The sequence below is a fragment of the Chiloscyllium punctatum genome, chromosome 32, assembly GCF_047496795.1.
Source record: "Chiloscyllium punctatum isolate Juve2018m chromosome 32, sChiPun1.3, whole genome shotgun sequence".
NCBI lineage: Eukaryota > Metazoa > Chordata > Chondrichthyes > Orectolobiformes > Hemiscylliidae > Chiloscyllium > Chiloscyllium punctatum.
The window spans coordinates 35,067,382-35,083,160 of record NC_092770.1 but is presented as its reverse complement, the minus strand read 5'-3'; the positions used below and the strand labels follow the sequence as shown (position 1 = coordinate 35,083,160).

General features: G+C 43.5%; 1 protein-coding gene across 9 annotated transcripts in view; it reads right to left on the bottom strand.

Moving 5' to 3' along the window:
- Positions 1-15,779, bottom strand: part of osbpl8 (oxysterol binding protein-like 8) — a 372,304-nt gene that overhangs the window by 69,618 nt on the left and 286,907 nt on the right. For all 9 annotated transcript variants that reach the window (XM_072552065.1, XM_072552064.1, XM_072552067.1 and 6 more), the window contains 3 exons: positions 13,878-13,976; positions 7,814-7,911; positions 3,941-4,030 (listed from right to left, as the gene is read on the bottom strand). In XM_072552065.1, coding sequence (XP_072408166.1) covers positions 3,941-4,030; positions 7,814-7,911; positions 13,878-13,976 — 287 coding nt within the window. The remainder of the gene's footprint in view (positions 1-3,940; positions 4,031-7,813; positions 7,912-13,877; positions 13,977-15,779) is intronic.

The following is a 15,779-nucleotide window of genomic DNA, read 5'->3' as shown; positions in this document are numbered from 1 at the left end:
TGAACAGGACATACCTGGGCAATTTTCTGCATTTGTACTGGAGCAGTTTAGTGAGATGCATGGCTAGTCCTGAAGCATAAGTCTTTATTACCATTGCCAGAATATTGTCAGGGCCCACAGCCTTTACAGTATCAACTGTTTCTTGGTACCATATGGAGTAAGGCAGCATCCGAGGAGCAGGAGAATCGACGTTTCAGGCACAAGCCCTTCTTCAGGATTCCTGAAGAAGGACTTGTGCCCGAAACATCGATTCTCCTGCTCCTTGGATGCTGCCTGGCTTGCTGTGTTTTCCCAGTGTCACATTTTTCAACTCTGGTCTCCAGCATTTGCAGTCCTCACTTTCACCATATGGAGTAAACTGAATTGCTTGATGATTGGCATCTGAGATGCTGGGGACCTTGGGAAAGGCTGAGGTGGATCATTCACTCAACGCTTCTGGCTGAAGATGGATGTAAACATTTCAGCCTTGTCTTATGCACTGAAGTCCTGGGCTCTCCCATCATTGAGGAGCCTTCAGGGAGTTGTTTAATTATTCATGTCTCTGATATAGCAGGACTGGAGAGCCTAAATTGGTTTGCTGGTTGCAGGATCTCTTAGCTCTTGTCATTGGCATGCTGCTTGGCATGCATTTAGTATTATTTTGTTGCTTTTACAATTTAACACCTCAATTTTAATATGTCTGCTGTGGCTTCTGACTTGCCTTTGTACATTCTTTATTTGTAATGATCTCCCTGCAAACTGTGGTTGAATATAATACAGCAGCTGCTGATGGCCCACACTGCCACATGAATGCCAGTTTTGAGATTTTTGAAATCTGTACTATTTACCAAAGCAGTGCTACACAACATCCTCAACTTGATGGTGGGTCTTTGTCCCCACAAGGAATATGTTCTGACAGACTCTGCATTTATCCTTATTGATAGGAGACAGGCTTTGGAGAGTCATGAGATGAGTTATTTGACAACAGACAATAAGTGCAGGAGTAGGCCATTCGGCCCTTTAAGCCAGCATCACCATTCATTATGTTCATGGCTGATCATCCACAATCAGTGTCCGATAGGATTCGATGCAGGATTCCCAGACTCTGACCTACTCTAGTGACCAAAGTAATAATTTGACTGGTCTAGTTTTTCTGGTCAACGGTAATTCCCAGAATGTTGATAATGGGGCATTCAGTAATAGTAACACTGCTGAATGTCAAGGGGTAGTGATTAGATTGTCTCTTATTGGAGATGGTCATTGCTTGGCACTAGTGACATGCAAATGTAACTTACCACTTTTCAGCTCAAGCCTGCTGAACTTGGACTGCTTCAGTATCAGAGGAGTCATTAAAGGTGACGAACATTGTGTAATCAGTAGTGCACGTCCCCATTCTGACCTTATGATGGAGGGAAGGTCATTTATGAAGCAGTTCAAGATGGTTTGGCTTGGGGCACTATCCTAAGGAACTAGGGTAAGCTCTAGTGGCATAATTGTAGTGTTCTTACCTCTCGGCTAGAAGGCCCAAGCTCAAGTCTCACCTGCACCAGAGGTGTAAATTAACGACTGTCTATGTGGAGTTTGCACATTCTCCCAGTGTCTGTGGGTTTCCTCTGGGTGCTCTGGTTTCCTCCCATAGTCCAAAGATGTGCAGGTCAGGTGAATTGGCCATGTTAAATTGCCCAGAGTGCTTGGTGCATTAGTCAGAGGGAAATGGGTCTGGGTAGGTTACTCTTTGGAGGTTGATGTGGACTGGTTGGGCCGAAGGGCCTGTTTTCACACTGTAGGGAATCTAATCTAATCTAATCATCTCTGTGCCAGCATAGAGTACCCTACATCAATTCCCATTGGCTTCAGTTTTTCAACAGTTCCTTGATGCCATATTCGTTCAAATGAGGCCTTGATGTCAAGGAAGGATGTTGTTAAATTTGAAAGGGTTCAAAAACAATCTACAAGGTTTTTGCTGGGACTGGAGGGTTTGCACTATAAAGGAAAGACCTTTTAGAATGGAGAGAAGGAGAAACTGCTTTAGCCAGAGAGTTGTGAATCTATGGAATTCATTGCCACAGAAGGCTGTGGAAGCCAGGTTATTGAGTACATTTAAGACTGAGATAGATAGGTTCTTGAGTGTCAAGGAGATCAAGAGTTAGGGGAGAGAGCGGGAGAATGGGGTCAAGAAACTTATCAGCCATGATTGAATGACGGAGCAGACCCAATGGGCTGAATGGCCTAGTTTCTGTTCCTGTCTCTTATGGGCTGACATCTGTGAAGAGCAATGAGAGGTAACGTTTAAGATCCGGTGACCCTCCCTCAAAACTGATGGTAGTTAGGTAAACATTGATTTATACACAGAAAAAAGGTTGGGGGAGGGGTTAGGACTAAATGATAGATGGGGATAGAGCCCAAAGAGAAAGAAGACAGTTGGGGGGTGCTACTCTTCGGAGGGCCGGTGTGGACTTATTGGGCCAAAGGGCCTGTTTCCACACTGTAGGGAATCTAATCTAATCACAAGTATAGAGTGGATGATTCTATGTGCCTTTTGCGGGTGGCACAGCGGCTCAGTGGTTAGCACAGCTGCTTCACAGCACCAGGGTCCCAGGTTCGATTCCAGCCTTGGGCGACTGTCTGTGTGGAGTTTGCACATACTCCCAGTGTCTGTGTGGGTTTCCTCCGGGTGCTCTGGTTTTCTCCCACAGTCTAAAGCTGTGCAGGTCAGGTGAACTGGCCATGCTAAATTGCCCATAGTGTTAGGTGCATTAGTCAGAGGGAAATGGGTCTGGATAGGTTACACTTTGGAGGGTCGGTGTGGACTTGTTGGGCCGAAGGACCTGTTTCCACACTGTAGAGAATCTAAAACTCTCCCATGCTCTTGCCCCCAACCCGATACACCAGATCTTGTTATTACATAGTGTGCCATTACACAATACCTACTGTGAGCCACCAACAGTCTCCATTAAAAGCTATTCATTTTCTCAGCCAGATCGTTTTCCACTTTTTTGTCTGTCCAACTGTTCCTTCTCTATCTTTGGGCTCTATACCCACCAATTGTTTATTTCTTATCCCCTTCCCCACTCTACTTTCTGCATATAAACTGACATTTTCCTGGCTCCCATCAGTCCTGAGGAAGGGTCAGCAGACCCGAAATGTTAACTCAGACTTCACAAATGCTGCCAGACCTGCTGAGCTTTTCCAGCTTCTTGTTCTTGTTTCTCATTTTCAGCATCTGCAGTTCTTTCAGTTTTTATTGAGGATTATCAGATTAGCCATGAACCCGTTAATTGGTGGAGCACACACAATGTGCTGAATGGCCTATTATGTGCTTAGTGAACGTAGTAGGTTTTAAGACACTCAACAATGGTTTCATAGTATCCTAAGGAAACCATTTAATTCCAGTTTTTAATTTAATTCAAATGTTACTATCTGCTATGATAATTTTTAAACCCATGTCCCCAGAATATTAGCCTGGAGCTCTGAAACGTTTGTCCAGTGACAACACCACTCTGCCATTGTCCCCTCCTCCCAGTAGCAGTACATATTAAATTAGTTTTCAATTTAATATGTACTACTACTGTGTGGGCGGCACGGTGGCACAGTGGTTAGCACTGCTGCCTCGCAGCGCCGGAGACCCGGGTTCAATTCCCGCCTCAGGCGACTGACTGTGTGGAGTTTGCACGTTCTCCCCGTGTCTGCGTGGGTTTCCTCCGGGTGCTCCGGTTTCCTCCCACAGTCCAAAGATGTGCAGGTTAGGTGAATTGGCCATGCTAAATTGCCCGTAGTGTTAGGTAAGGGGTAGATGTAGATGTAGGGGTATGGGTGGGTTACGCTTCGGCGGGGCGGTGTGGACTTGTTGGGCCGGAGGGCCTGTTTCCACACTGTAAGTAATCTAATCAATTATGCACTTCAAAACAGATGAAATCTTCAATACACAATAATTACCTCAAAAAGATGCCACGCTACTCACCCAATGTCCTTCCAGAGTCGCCAAAACCTCCGATCCCAATTTGAGTTTTCCAAATATCTGATTAACATTGTTGCTGTTGCCTAAAAATGGCTGGGGACACGACAATTATTGACAATACAGCATTAGATGTGAGAAAATACAAGAAAAACTTGACAATATTTTGGTGTGCAGGTAGTTTTCAGTTAAAACTAAGATAAAAGTACCCAGTTAATCTTTGTAGTACTGAGTTTGAAGATATTAAGAGGAAGGTATAAAGGAGACATCAGAGGTAGGTTCTTTATGCAGAGAGTTGTGAATGCATGGAATGTGTTGCCAGATGACGTGATGGAAGTGAAGTCATTTGGTGACATTTAAGCTACTGCTGGATATGCACATGGATAGCAGTGATTTGAGGGGTGCGTAGGTTAAGTTACTATATTTTACATTAGGATTAAGTCTCGGCACAACATCGTGGGCCAAAGGGCCTGTTTTGTGCTGTACGTTTCTATGTTCTATGTTCTAAAATAATCCTAATCTACTCAACCTCTCTTCGTAGCTAGTGCCCTCCTGGTGAACTTCCTCTGCACCCTCTCCAAAGCATCCATATCCATTTGGTAATGTGGTGACCAGAACTGTACACAGTATTCCAAATGTAGCCAAACCAAAGTCCTACATTACTGTAACATGACCTGCCAACTCTTGTACTCAATACTCCATCCTATGAAGGAAAGCATGCCAAATGCCTTCTTGGCTACTCCATCAGTCTGCGTTGTCACCTTCAGGGTACAACGGACCTGAACACTCAGATCTCTCTGTATATCAATTTTCCTCAGTGCTTTTCCATTTACTGTACAGTTCACTCTTGAGTTGGATCTTCCAAAATGTAACACGGTGCATTTGCCCAGGTTAAACTCCAGCTGCCATTTCTCTTTCCCCACTCTCCAATCTATCTATATTCTGCTGCATTCTCTGACAGTCCACTTCACTATTTGATACTCCACCAATATTAGTGTCATCTGCAAACTTGCTAATCAGATCACCTATGCCTTCCTCCAGGTCATTTATGTATATCACAGACAAAAGTGGTCCCAACATGGATACCTGTGGAAAACCACTGATCACAGTTCTCCATTTTGAGGAACTCCCTTCCACTACTACTCTCTGTCTCCTGCTACCCAGCCAGTTCTCTATCTTCTGCAGCTGTACAGGGCCCTGGTGAGACCATGCCTGGAGTATTGTGTGCAGTTCTGGGCTCCAAATTTGAGGAAAGACATTCTGGTTATTGAGGGAGTGCAGCGTAGATTCACGAGGTCAATTCCTGGAATGGCGGGACTACCTTATGCTGAAAGACTGGAGCGTCTGGGCTTGTATACCCGTGAGTTTAGAAGACTGAGAGGGGATCTGATTGAGGCATATAAGATTATTAAAGGATTGGACACTCTGGAGGCAGGAAACATGTTTCCGCTGATGGGTGAGTGCCGAACCAGAGGACACAACTTAAAAATACAGGGTAGACCATTTAGGACAGAGATGAGGAGAAACTTCTTGACCCAGAGAGTGGTGGCTGTGTGGAATGCTCTGCCCCAGAGGGCAGTGGAGGCCCAGTCTCTGGATTCATTTAAGAAAGAGTTGGATAGAGCTCTCAAGGATTGTGGAATCAAGGGTTATGGAGACAAGGCAGCAACAGGATACTGATTAAGGATGATCAGTCATGGCCATATTGAATGGTGGTGCTGGTTCGAAGGGCAGAATGGCCTATTCCTGCACCTATTGTCTATTATCCATCCAGTTCATACACCCTGGACCCCATGTGACTTCACATTCTCCATCAGCCGACCATGGGGAACCTTATCAAACGCCTTACTGAAGTCGATGTATATGACATCTACATCCCTTTCCTTATCAGTCAACTTTGTCACCTCTTCAAAGAATTCTATTAGGTTGGTAAGACATGACCTTCCCTGCACAAAACCAAGTTGCCTATCGCTGATAAGTCCATTTCTTCCAACAGTAAATAGATCCGATCCCTCAGTATCTTCTCCAGCAGCCTCCCTACCACTGACGTTAGACTCGCCAGTGTTTAATTACCTGATTATCCCTGCTATCCTTCTTAAACAAGGGGATAACATTAGCACCCGTGTTCAACGATGCTGCAAAGATATCCGTAAAGGGGCCAGCTGTTTCCTCTTGCGATTTCCTCAGTATCCAGGGATAGATCCTATCCGGACCTGGGAGCTTGTCCACCTGGGTACCTTTTAGAATGCACATTTCCTCCCTCCTTATGCCAACTTGATCTAGAGTAATCAAACACCTCTCCCTTACTCAACATGTTCCTCTCCTCGGTGAATACCGACGCAAAGTACTCATTAAGAATCACACCCATTTTCTCTGACTCCACGCATAACTTCCCTCCTTTGTCCTTGATTGGGCCAACCCTTTCTCTAATTACCCTCTTGCTCCTTATATATGAATAAAAGGCTTTGGGATTTCCATTAACTCTGTTTGCTAAAGATATTTCATGACTCCTTTTAGCCCTCTTAATTCTTCATTTCAGATTCAGATTGATCTTGGTTTCTCGATATTCTTCCAATCTGTTTTAGATCACCTAAAGACCTTATGTATGCTGCCTTTTTCCTTTTAGCTAGTCACACAATTTCACCTCTCATTGATGGTTCCCTAATCTTGTCACTTCTATCTGCCATTTTCACACAGGCATGTCTGTCCTGCAGTCGAATCAACCTCGCTTTAAAAGCCTCCCACATATCAAGATTATATTTTTGATTAGATTACTTACAGTGCAGAATCAAGCCCTTCTTCCCAACAAGTCCACACCGACTCTCCGAAGAGCAACCCACCCAGACCCATTCCCCTACATTTACCCCTTCACCTAACGCTACGGGGCAATTTAGCATGGCCAATTCACCTAACCTGCACATTTTTTTTTTGGACTGTGGGAGGAAATCGGAGCACCCGGAGGAAACCCACTCAGACACGGGGAGAATGTGCCAACTCCACACTGACAGTCGCCTGAGGCGGAAATTGAACCCGGGTCTCTGGCGCTGTGAGGCAGCAGTGCTAACCACTGTGCCACCATGCCTTCAAACAGCTACACCCAATCGACATTGTCCAGCTCCTGCCGAATTTTGCTATAGTTGGCCTTCCCCAAATTTAGCATTCTTCCTTTAGGGCCACTATTGTCTTTATTCATGAATATTCTAAAACTTATGGAATTTTGATGACTATTGCCAAAGTAATCCCCTACTGAAACTTCAGCCACCTGGCCAGGCTCATTCCCAACACCAGGTCCAGTATGACCCCTTCCCGTGTTGGACCAATTACATACTGCTCTACAAAATGTTCCTGGATGCTCCTTACAAATTTTGTTCCATCTAAACCTCTAACACTAAGTGAATCCCAATCAATGTTGAGAAAATTAACATTTCCTATCACCACCATCCTGTTGCTCCTACATCTTTCTCCCATAATCTGTTTGCATATTTGTACCTTGATCTCACGCTCGCTGTTGGGAGGCTTGTTATTGACATTGGTACCGCACCCTTCCTATTTCTGAGCTCTGCCCATATTCTCTCAGTACTCAAGTCATCCATACTGCCCTCCTTCAGCTCAGCTGTGACATCCTCTCCGACCAGTAATGGAACCACACCTCCCCTGCCAACACTCTCTCTCTCTCTCCTCCCCCTCCCCACCCACAATAATGTCAACATTCATTTTTTGCATGGCCTGACTTCCTACCCAAAGAATGGGAGTAATGAAATCATGTTTCAATTCCTTTTCATATTTCTAAACAGTAAAGTAGTTTGAGCAAAGGACACAGAATTGGAGGGTACATTCTAAAATTCAGCTGAAGTAAAGTAAAAGGGACAAATAACTAACCTTCAATTTGAATTCGATAATTGCACTGTAGCCAGTTTTCTCACAGGTGATATTAACATGGCCTCCAAGTTCAAGAGTCATTGGACCATAAACAATTCCTATGAAGTAACAATTTATTAAAAATTCTTGCATATTTTTTCACATCTTGCACATTTTGGATCTAGCACATGTCAATTGCACATCAGATTTTACAGTTTTAATCTTTTGGTGGTACAAAACCTGAGTACTGCTGAAAAAATACATTTTGTTGAGACTTTTTATGTTGTACTCATCAGGACAATTTGCAGAACTATCAAAATAAAGATATGTTTGTGGCATAAATGGACATTATGAGGACAGTGCTGAGTATTTGACAAGTGAGCTGTATTAGTAGATGCATGGATAACCCACCAGTTAATGATGACTGACAGTTAATTGTCAAGATTTTAAACTTTTTTTAGGACAGGCATTAAAGTACTGAATGCACCACCTACCCTGTGCCTGCAAAACATGCAATGTCCAATATTAGGTGGACAACTGGACAGCAATTGTTAAATAATCCTGAGAGAGAGAATTTCTGAATTGCATCAAAGCCTGTTGCCTTGAACTCATGGAAGCATTCGAGATGAAAAGCTTTGACAAAATGTGCAATTTTTCAAGAATACTCAAGTTATGTACTATCAAGCAAGAATTTGATTCCTGAATTATGCTGTCAACCAATTTGGGATTGAGAGTGTGCTGCTGGAAAAGTACAGCAGGTCAGACAGCATCCGAGGAGCAGGAGAATCTGTGTTTCTGGCTGGAGTACGAAGTAGGGCTCCGGCCCGATACTTCGATTCTTCTGCTCCTTGGATGCTGCCTTATTTGCTGTGCTTTTCCAGCAACACACTCTCAACTCTGACCTCCAGCATCTGCACATCTCACTGTCTCCTAACCAATTTGGGATTGTCAGTCAAGTTTGCAACGTGGCATATTTTCACGCATATTTTGAAGAAGGGTTACACTCGAAACATTGACTTCTGCACCTCCTGATGCTGCCTATCTTGCTGTGTTCTTCCAGCATCCTGCCTGTATACTTTCATGCACTGGCAGTCAACCATATCACATACTGGAGTGTTACAGAATGAAGGAGAAGCGATGCTTTTCAAAACTTTTGTGAATGAAGTTCTGCAGGATGATGCCTTTTTAGTGATAATTGTATTCTTGCAAGTTGGATGAAGTAGTGTTATTGTCAGAGGCTACCTGACAGTCAAAACTTCTCGAACAAAGAGTAATTCAGCTCTACTGGAAGAGCTTAGACCAAGTCACACAGCACCAGGTTATATTCCAACAGATTTACTTAAAATCATAAGCTTTCAGAGTGCTACCCCTTTGGCAGGTGAAATGGAGGGAAACACACAAACACAGAATATATAATATGCAGGGCCCTGTTCTCTGCAGCCTTAAGGAACAAGGACACACATGTTTCAACTCAACAAAATGGGTGATAGCCACTCTCTGGCTCATTTTTCAGAAGCAATACCATGACCAGTTAACTTACAGGTTTAAAAACTGAAGCAAGTCCTTAAGCCCTTTCACTAGTCAAGCATGTTAAGACCAATGTATCAATAGAACAAAACTGATTAGGATAATGAAAATAAAGTGACAATATCTATTTTTACTGTGTGTAAACAGTAAAGCAGCAAATAATGAGAAATGTATAAAGACACAAAACCCAAGTTGAGGAGGAGAAATGACAAGCTGGGATGCAGCTTTTATATGAAGGACTTCCAACTTCAGCCAAACGTAGTAGTTATGCTGCTTGGGGAAAGCAGGTGGACTCTTCCAGTTTACAACTTTGCAATCAGTCTCTGGTAATATGTTGCAATTCTTTTGGTGTTACTGAATCAAAATTTGGAAGTACCCACCTGACAGCATAGTGGATCTACCTTTAGAACATACTGCAATGGATCAAGAAGGCAGCTCACCATCACCTTCTCAAGGGCAGCTAGGGATTGATAATGAATACTGGCCAGCCAGTGATGCCCACATTCCTCGAGTTAAAGAAAAGAGAACCTACAGGGTGACCCTGACTACAAATGAGCTATCATACAGGAGTGCGATTTTAAAAACCCGAAATATAAACATTTCCTGTACTGACAAAGGGCTTCTTTATATTGTCCTGCATTGTGTTGACTTGCATACAAATCAGTTGGCGAACGGACTCCAGAATAGAATCTGTTCACAACTGTGGACTGCCTGCCTAATTGTTCCAAGATTGTGCTGGTTGAGGTTGGTTGGAAAGCAGTAAACTGGAAGAATCTGCTCACTTTCATGAAGTGTTATGCTTTTGGCGTAATCATAGTCTGCCTGCTCCATCAGTGAGATCATAACTGACCTGTAATTCAAGCTTAATATCAAGAGTCTGGTAACACAGTCCATATGCCATGTTCTAATGTGACGAAATTCATCATTTGTGAGCTGTGACTTGGTCTGCAGTGTTAGCGACTAAAATAGAAATCAAGTCCAGGTTTCTGGATGATTGGTACTGACTGGTGAAAAAAAGCAAACAGCAGGCAGCCAGGTCATGCTTCAGTCACTGTATGCAAAGCTGTGTATTTTAGCAGTGCAGGCGTACTGAGGAGCTGGGACTTTTCTTTTATCAGATTCAACCATATCACATACTGGAGTGTTACAGAATGAAGGGGAAGCTATGCTTTTCAAAACTTTTGTGAATGAAGTTCTGCAGGATGATGCCTTTTTAGTGATAATTGTATTCTTGCAAGTTGGATGAAGTAGTGTTATTGTCAGAGGCTACCTGACAGTCAAAACTTCTCGAACAAAGAGTAATTCAGCTCTACTGGAAGAGCTTAGACCAAGTCACACGGCACCAGGTTATATTCCAACAGATTTACTTAAAATCATAAGCTTTCAGAGTGCTACCCCTTTGGCAGGTGAAATGGAGGGAGACACACAGACACAGAATATATAGAGAAAGTTAGAACTGGAAAGGACAGCATATGGGGCATATTAGCTGAGAAATCCAAGACCTAGACAATACTCAGGGTTGGAGTACTGAGTTACAAGGACTAACAAGATTCTCTCTAACAAGAGAGAATCTCATCATTAGCCCTTACCATTCAATGCCATTACCATCACAGAATTCCTACTTATTAAGATACTGGAAGTGACCACTGGCCAGAAACTAAACTGGCTCAATCAAATAAATACTATGGCTACAAGAGCAGGTGGGAATTTTACAATAAGTAACTCACCTCAAGACTCCCCAAAGCTTGTTCACCATTGTTCGGCACAGCTCATGACTGTGTTGGAATATTGTTCACTTAATTTGGTATTCAGCATCAACAACATCTAAGAAGTTGCAAACCATTCAGGACAAAGCTGCCTGCTTAACTGGACCCCAGCAACAATTCACTCCCACCAGCAAGAGTGAGTAGTGGCAGCAGAGTGTACCACTTATGCACTGCAGAAACTCACTGAGGATCTTTCAACAGCACCTTCTAAACTGACATGTTCTACCAACAAGAAGCACAAATGAGTAGACAGGACCTGCATATCTGGCCTTGCACTGGTGCTGAACGTCATATATGGCATTGCTCCATTGTCTGGAGGAAGAACCTTTTGGATTAATGGCAACAACTGATTAGGATAAAATATCACCGGTGTAGACTTTGCATATTTCAACTTGGAATGGCTTTAACTTGTGCTAATTTCTGAGATATCTTGGCTTTCCTGGCAAGTTTGAGATAGACCGCTCTACCCAAGAGTCACAAACACTTTTACTTTGGTTAGACCCTTGGGATGCGACTCATATACAAAGAACAAAGAAAATTTACAGCCCAGGAACAGGCCCTTTGGCCCTCCAAGCCTGAGCCGATCTAAATCCACTGTCTAAACCTGTTGCCCAATTCCTAAGCATCTGTATCCCTCTGCTCCCCACCTACTCATGCATCTGTCCAGACACATCTTAAAAGTGTCTGCCTCGACTACCTCTGCTGGCAACTCGTTCCAGACGCCCACCACCCTCTGTGTGAAGCACTTGTCGCATGTATCTCCCTTGAACTTTCCACCTCTCACCTTGAAAGCGTGGCCTCTCGTTATGGAATCCTTCACCCTGGGAAAAAGCTTATTTCTATTCACCCTGTCTATACCCGTCATGATTTTGTAGACCTCAATCAGGTCCCCCCCCCATCACTTTTTTTCTAATGAAAACAATCCTAACCTACTCAACCTCTCTTCATAGCTAGCACCTTCCATACCAGGCAACATCCTCGTAAACCTTCTCTGCACCCTCTCCAAAGTGTCCACATCCTTTTGGTAATGTGGCGACCAGAACTGTACACAGTATCCGAAATGTGGTCAAACCAACATCGTATACTATTTTAACATGACTTGTCAGCTCTTATACTCAGTACCCTGTCCAATGAAGGCAAGCATACCATATGCCTTCTTGACCACTCTATGCACCTGTGCAACAACCTTCAGAGTACAATGGACCTGCAATCTCAGATCTCTCTGCTCATCAACTTTTCCCAAGGCTCTTCTGTTTACTGTATAATTTGCTCTAGAATTAGACTTGCCAAAGTGCATCACCTCATATTTGCCTTTGCTTTCTGCTACTCCACCAATCTTTGTGTCATCTGCAAACTTGCTGATCATACCAACAGTGCCCTCTTCCAGATCATTTATGTATATCACAAATAACAGTGGCCTCGGCACTGATCCCTGTGGAACACCACTGGTCACCTTTCTCCAGACTGGAGAATAGAGAAAATGTATCGCTATCTGTGCTACGTCTAACCGTGAAAGCAAGAGACGGAAAAGAAAAACACTGCTGTGAGTATGGGGAAGAAAGTTTGATTTTTACATATTTTTGAACCATTTTCTGTGTTACACACAACGTGCTTGGAATTACCTTGTGTTGTATGACCTTGTTCAGCTAATGATACGTTTTTTTTCCTGTTTGGATGACCTCCTTTCATGTATAAGCTTAAGTCATTGAATAAGTCACAAAATATGACGAGCAGTAGCAACAAGTTTAAGTACTTAAGAGATTGTAAAGTGCCACAGCAGAGAAAGCAGTTTTGTTTTTGAGTGTGCGTGGTTATTACCAAATTTTTCTTTTCTTTTCTTTTTTAGCTTTTTTTAAAATAAAGAAGATGAATGAAAAATGTCTCTGCCAGGTTAGGTAAGAGTCAAAACATATTCTGAAAGCTACTTCGCTTTTTTTAAAAATGTATTTTTGGCAAGTTATTAAAGCACAGTTTGCAGTATTTCATGTTTTACATTGTCGCCACAACTATTCATCTCATCCACGTGAGGATGTATGAGTTGATTGCTGCTTTGGGGAGGTGCCCAGGTTTCCAATGATCCAAAGCTGAAGGAGGTGTTTTGGATACTTTAATGGAGGAGGTCCTCAACAAGAACGTCCAGGTGGAACTGGATTGTGAAAGCAAGCAACTGCAGACTGGGGTCTTCCATCTCACCAACCTCATATTATTCCAATCATTTGGTTTGTCTCAAGCACCACCTTACTTTTAATATTTTGTAATTATCTCTCTGCCTCAATTAATTGGATCATAGGTTATCCTTCACTTCCTATTCAGCTGTTTACATTTTATTCAAGCTGTCTGACACTTTTGAAAACCTGCAGAGACTTGTTATTCAGCCTGTCAACACACCTCCCTCACATCATTTGCACTACCTTTTGATCTCTCTGCCAATAAATTCTATGCCTGTGTGCTTCCCTTCACTTTATCTAATGAAGGAGCAGTGGTCTGAAAGCTTAGAATTTCAAATGAACCCTGTTGGACTATAACCTGGTGTCATGTGACTTCTGACATTGTCCACCCGAGTCCAACACCGGCACCTCTACGTCAGGGAGGAGTTGGATGCACCACTATGGGCTAAAAGGACTAAAGAATATGAGGGAAAAGCAGGACATATTATTGAGTGGGATGATCAGCCACGACCATAATGAGCAGGCTCAAAGGATCGAATGCCCTATTTCCACTCCTGCTTTCCATGTTTCTACATATTGATCTGGAAGAAATGCAACTTGAAACTAACAAATCAGCAAAATTACCTTTACAATGAGCGTAGGGCATACTCATCACATAGTCTTCCCCTCGGTTGAGGAAAGAAAGTCTTGCTTCACCATCCAATATGGCAGATAATGAATTACCTGGAATACAAAAGAAAAGGATAAGTATTATTTCTCAACGTGAAAGTCTTCCCGATGCAGTTTATATCTAAGCAGTGATCCAAAGTAGGTTCTGCAGTCTGTTGTTTCATTCCACCACAACAACTTTCTTTCCAACTCTTCTTGAATCATAGAATCCTACAATGTGGAAGCAGGCCATTCAGCCCAACACGTTCATACTGACCTCTGAAAAGCATCTCACCCAGACACATCCCCCCTACCCTATCCCTGCAATCCTGCATTTCCCATGGCTAATCTACATAGAACATAACAGTGCAATACAGGTCCTTCAGCCCTTGATGTTGTGCCGACCTGTGGAACCAATCTGAAACTCATCTATCCTACATGATTACATTTTCATTCATGTGCTTATTAAATGACCGTTTAAATGCCATTAAAGTTGGCAAGTCTATTACTGTTGCAAGCAGGGCATTCCACGCTCTAACTACTCTGAGTAAAGAAACTACCTCTGATATTTGTCCTGTATCTATCATCCCTCTCGTTAAAGCTATGTCCCCTCGTGCTAGCCATCACCATCCAAGGAAAAAGGCTCTACCTGTCCACCTTAGCTAACCCTCTGATTATCGCATATGTCTCAATTAAGTCACCTCTCAACCTTCTTTTCTCTAACCAAAACAGCCTCAAGTCCCTCAGCCTTTCCTCTGAAGCCCTTCCCTCCATACCAGGCAACATCCTAGTAAATCTCCTCTGAACCCTTTCCAAAGCTTCCACATCCTTCCGATAATGTGGTGACCAGAACTGTGCGCAATACTCCAAGTGCGGCTGCACCAGAGTTTTGTAGAGTTGCAGCATGACCTCGTGGCTCCGAAATCCAATCCCTCTACCAATAAAAGCTTACACACCATATGCCTTTTTAACAACCCTATCAACCTGGGTGGCAAATGTCAGGGATCTACGTACATGGACATAGAGATCTTTTTGCAGCAGAGAATGGTGGGTGCTGGGCGGAAGTGAAGTCAGAGCGCAAAGCCGATTGGGAAGGTAAGTGAGTATTATTTGAGTGGTGTGTTCTAGATCCCAGGTCCTACAAAGTAGGGCCTCCCTCCCACCCTCCTCCTCTTACCTAAATTAAAGGTCCACATACTTGCCCCAAAAAGAGGGTCCAAGGAAGTTCCTGTGGATTGAAGCGTGAGGCTTTAGCTCTGGAGTCTTTGACAAGGAGGTTGAGTGAAGTGATTACGCCAGAGTTGAAGAGGGTGAAGACATGACTGCCAAGCTGGTTCAGTGCGCTACGTGCTTGATGTGGGAGGTCAACGACTCTGGTGTGTCTGGCTCGTATATGTGTGGAAAGTGTGTGCACATTCAGCTATTGACCGAGCATATTGCAGCACTGATGAAAGAACTCGAGGACCTTAGGCTCATCCGAGAGAATGAGATCTTTCTGGACAAGACCTTCAGTGAGGTTATTACACCGACCATACCAGAAGAGAGCAGACGATGAGGAAGGCAGAGAGGAGACAGGTGTAAGAGACCCCGGGGGAAGTACCTGTCAGGAACAAGTTGAATCTTTTGGAAACAGTAGAGACAGCTGACAATGCCAGTCCGCGAAGCGGCCAGGTCTGTCAATCAAACATTTGCGTGGAGACAGAGCAGAAGAGTCGGACATCGCATAGATCCGTGGTAAAAGGGGACTCCATAGTGAGAGGAACTGACCGGGGTTTTTGTGGCAGCAGATGGGACTTAAGGATGGTGTGTTGCCTTCCTGGTGCCAGGGTTAAAGACATCACAGACAGAGTGCAGGAAATCCTCAAGGATGAAGGTGAA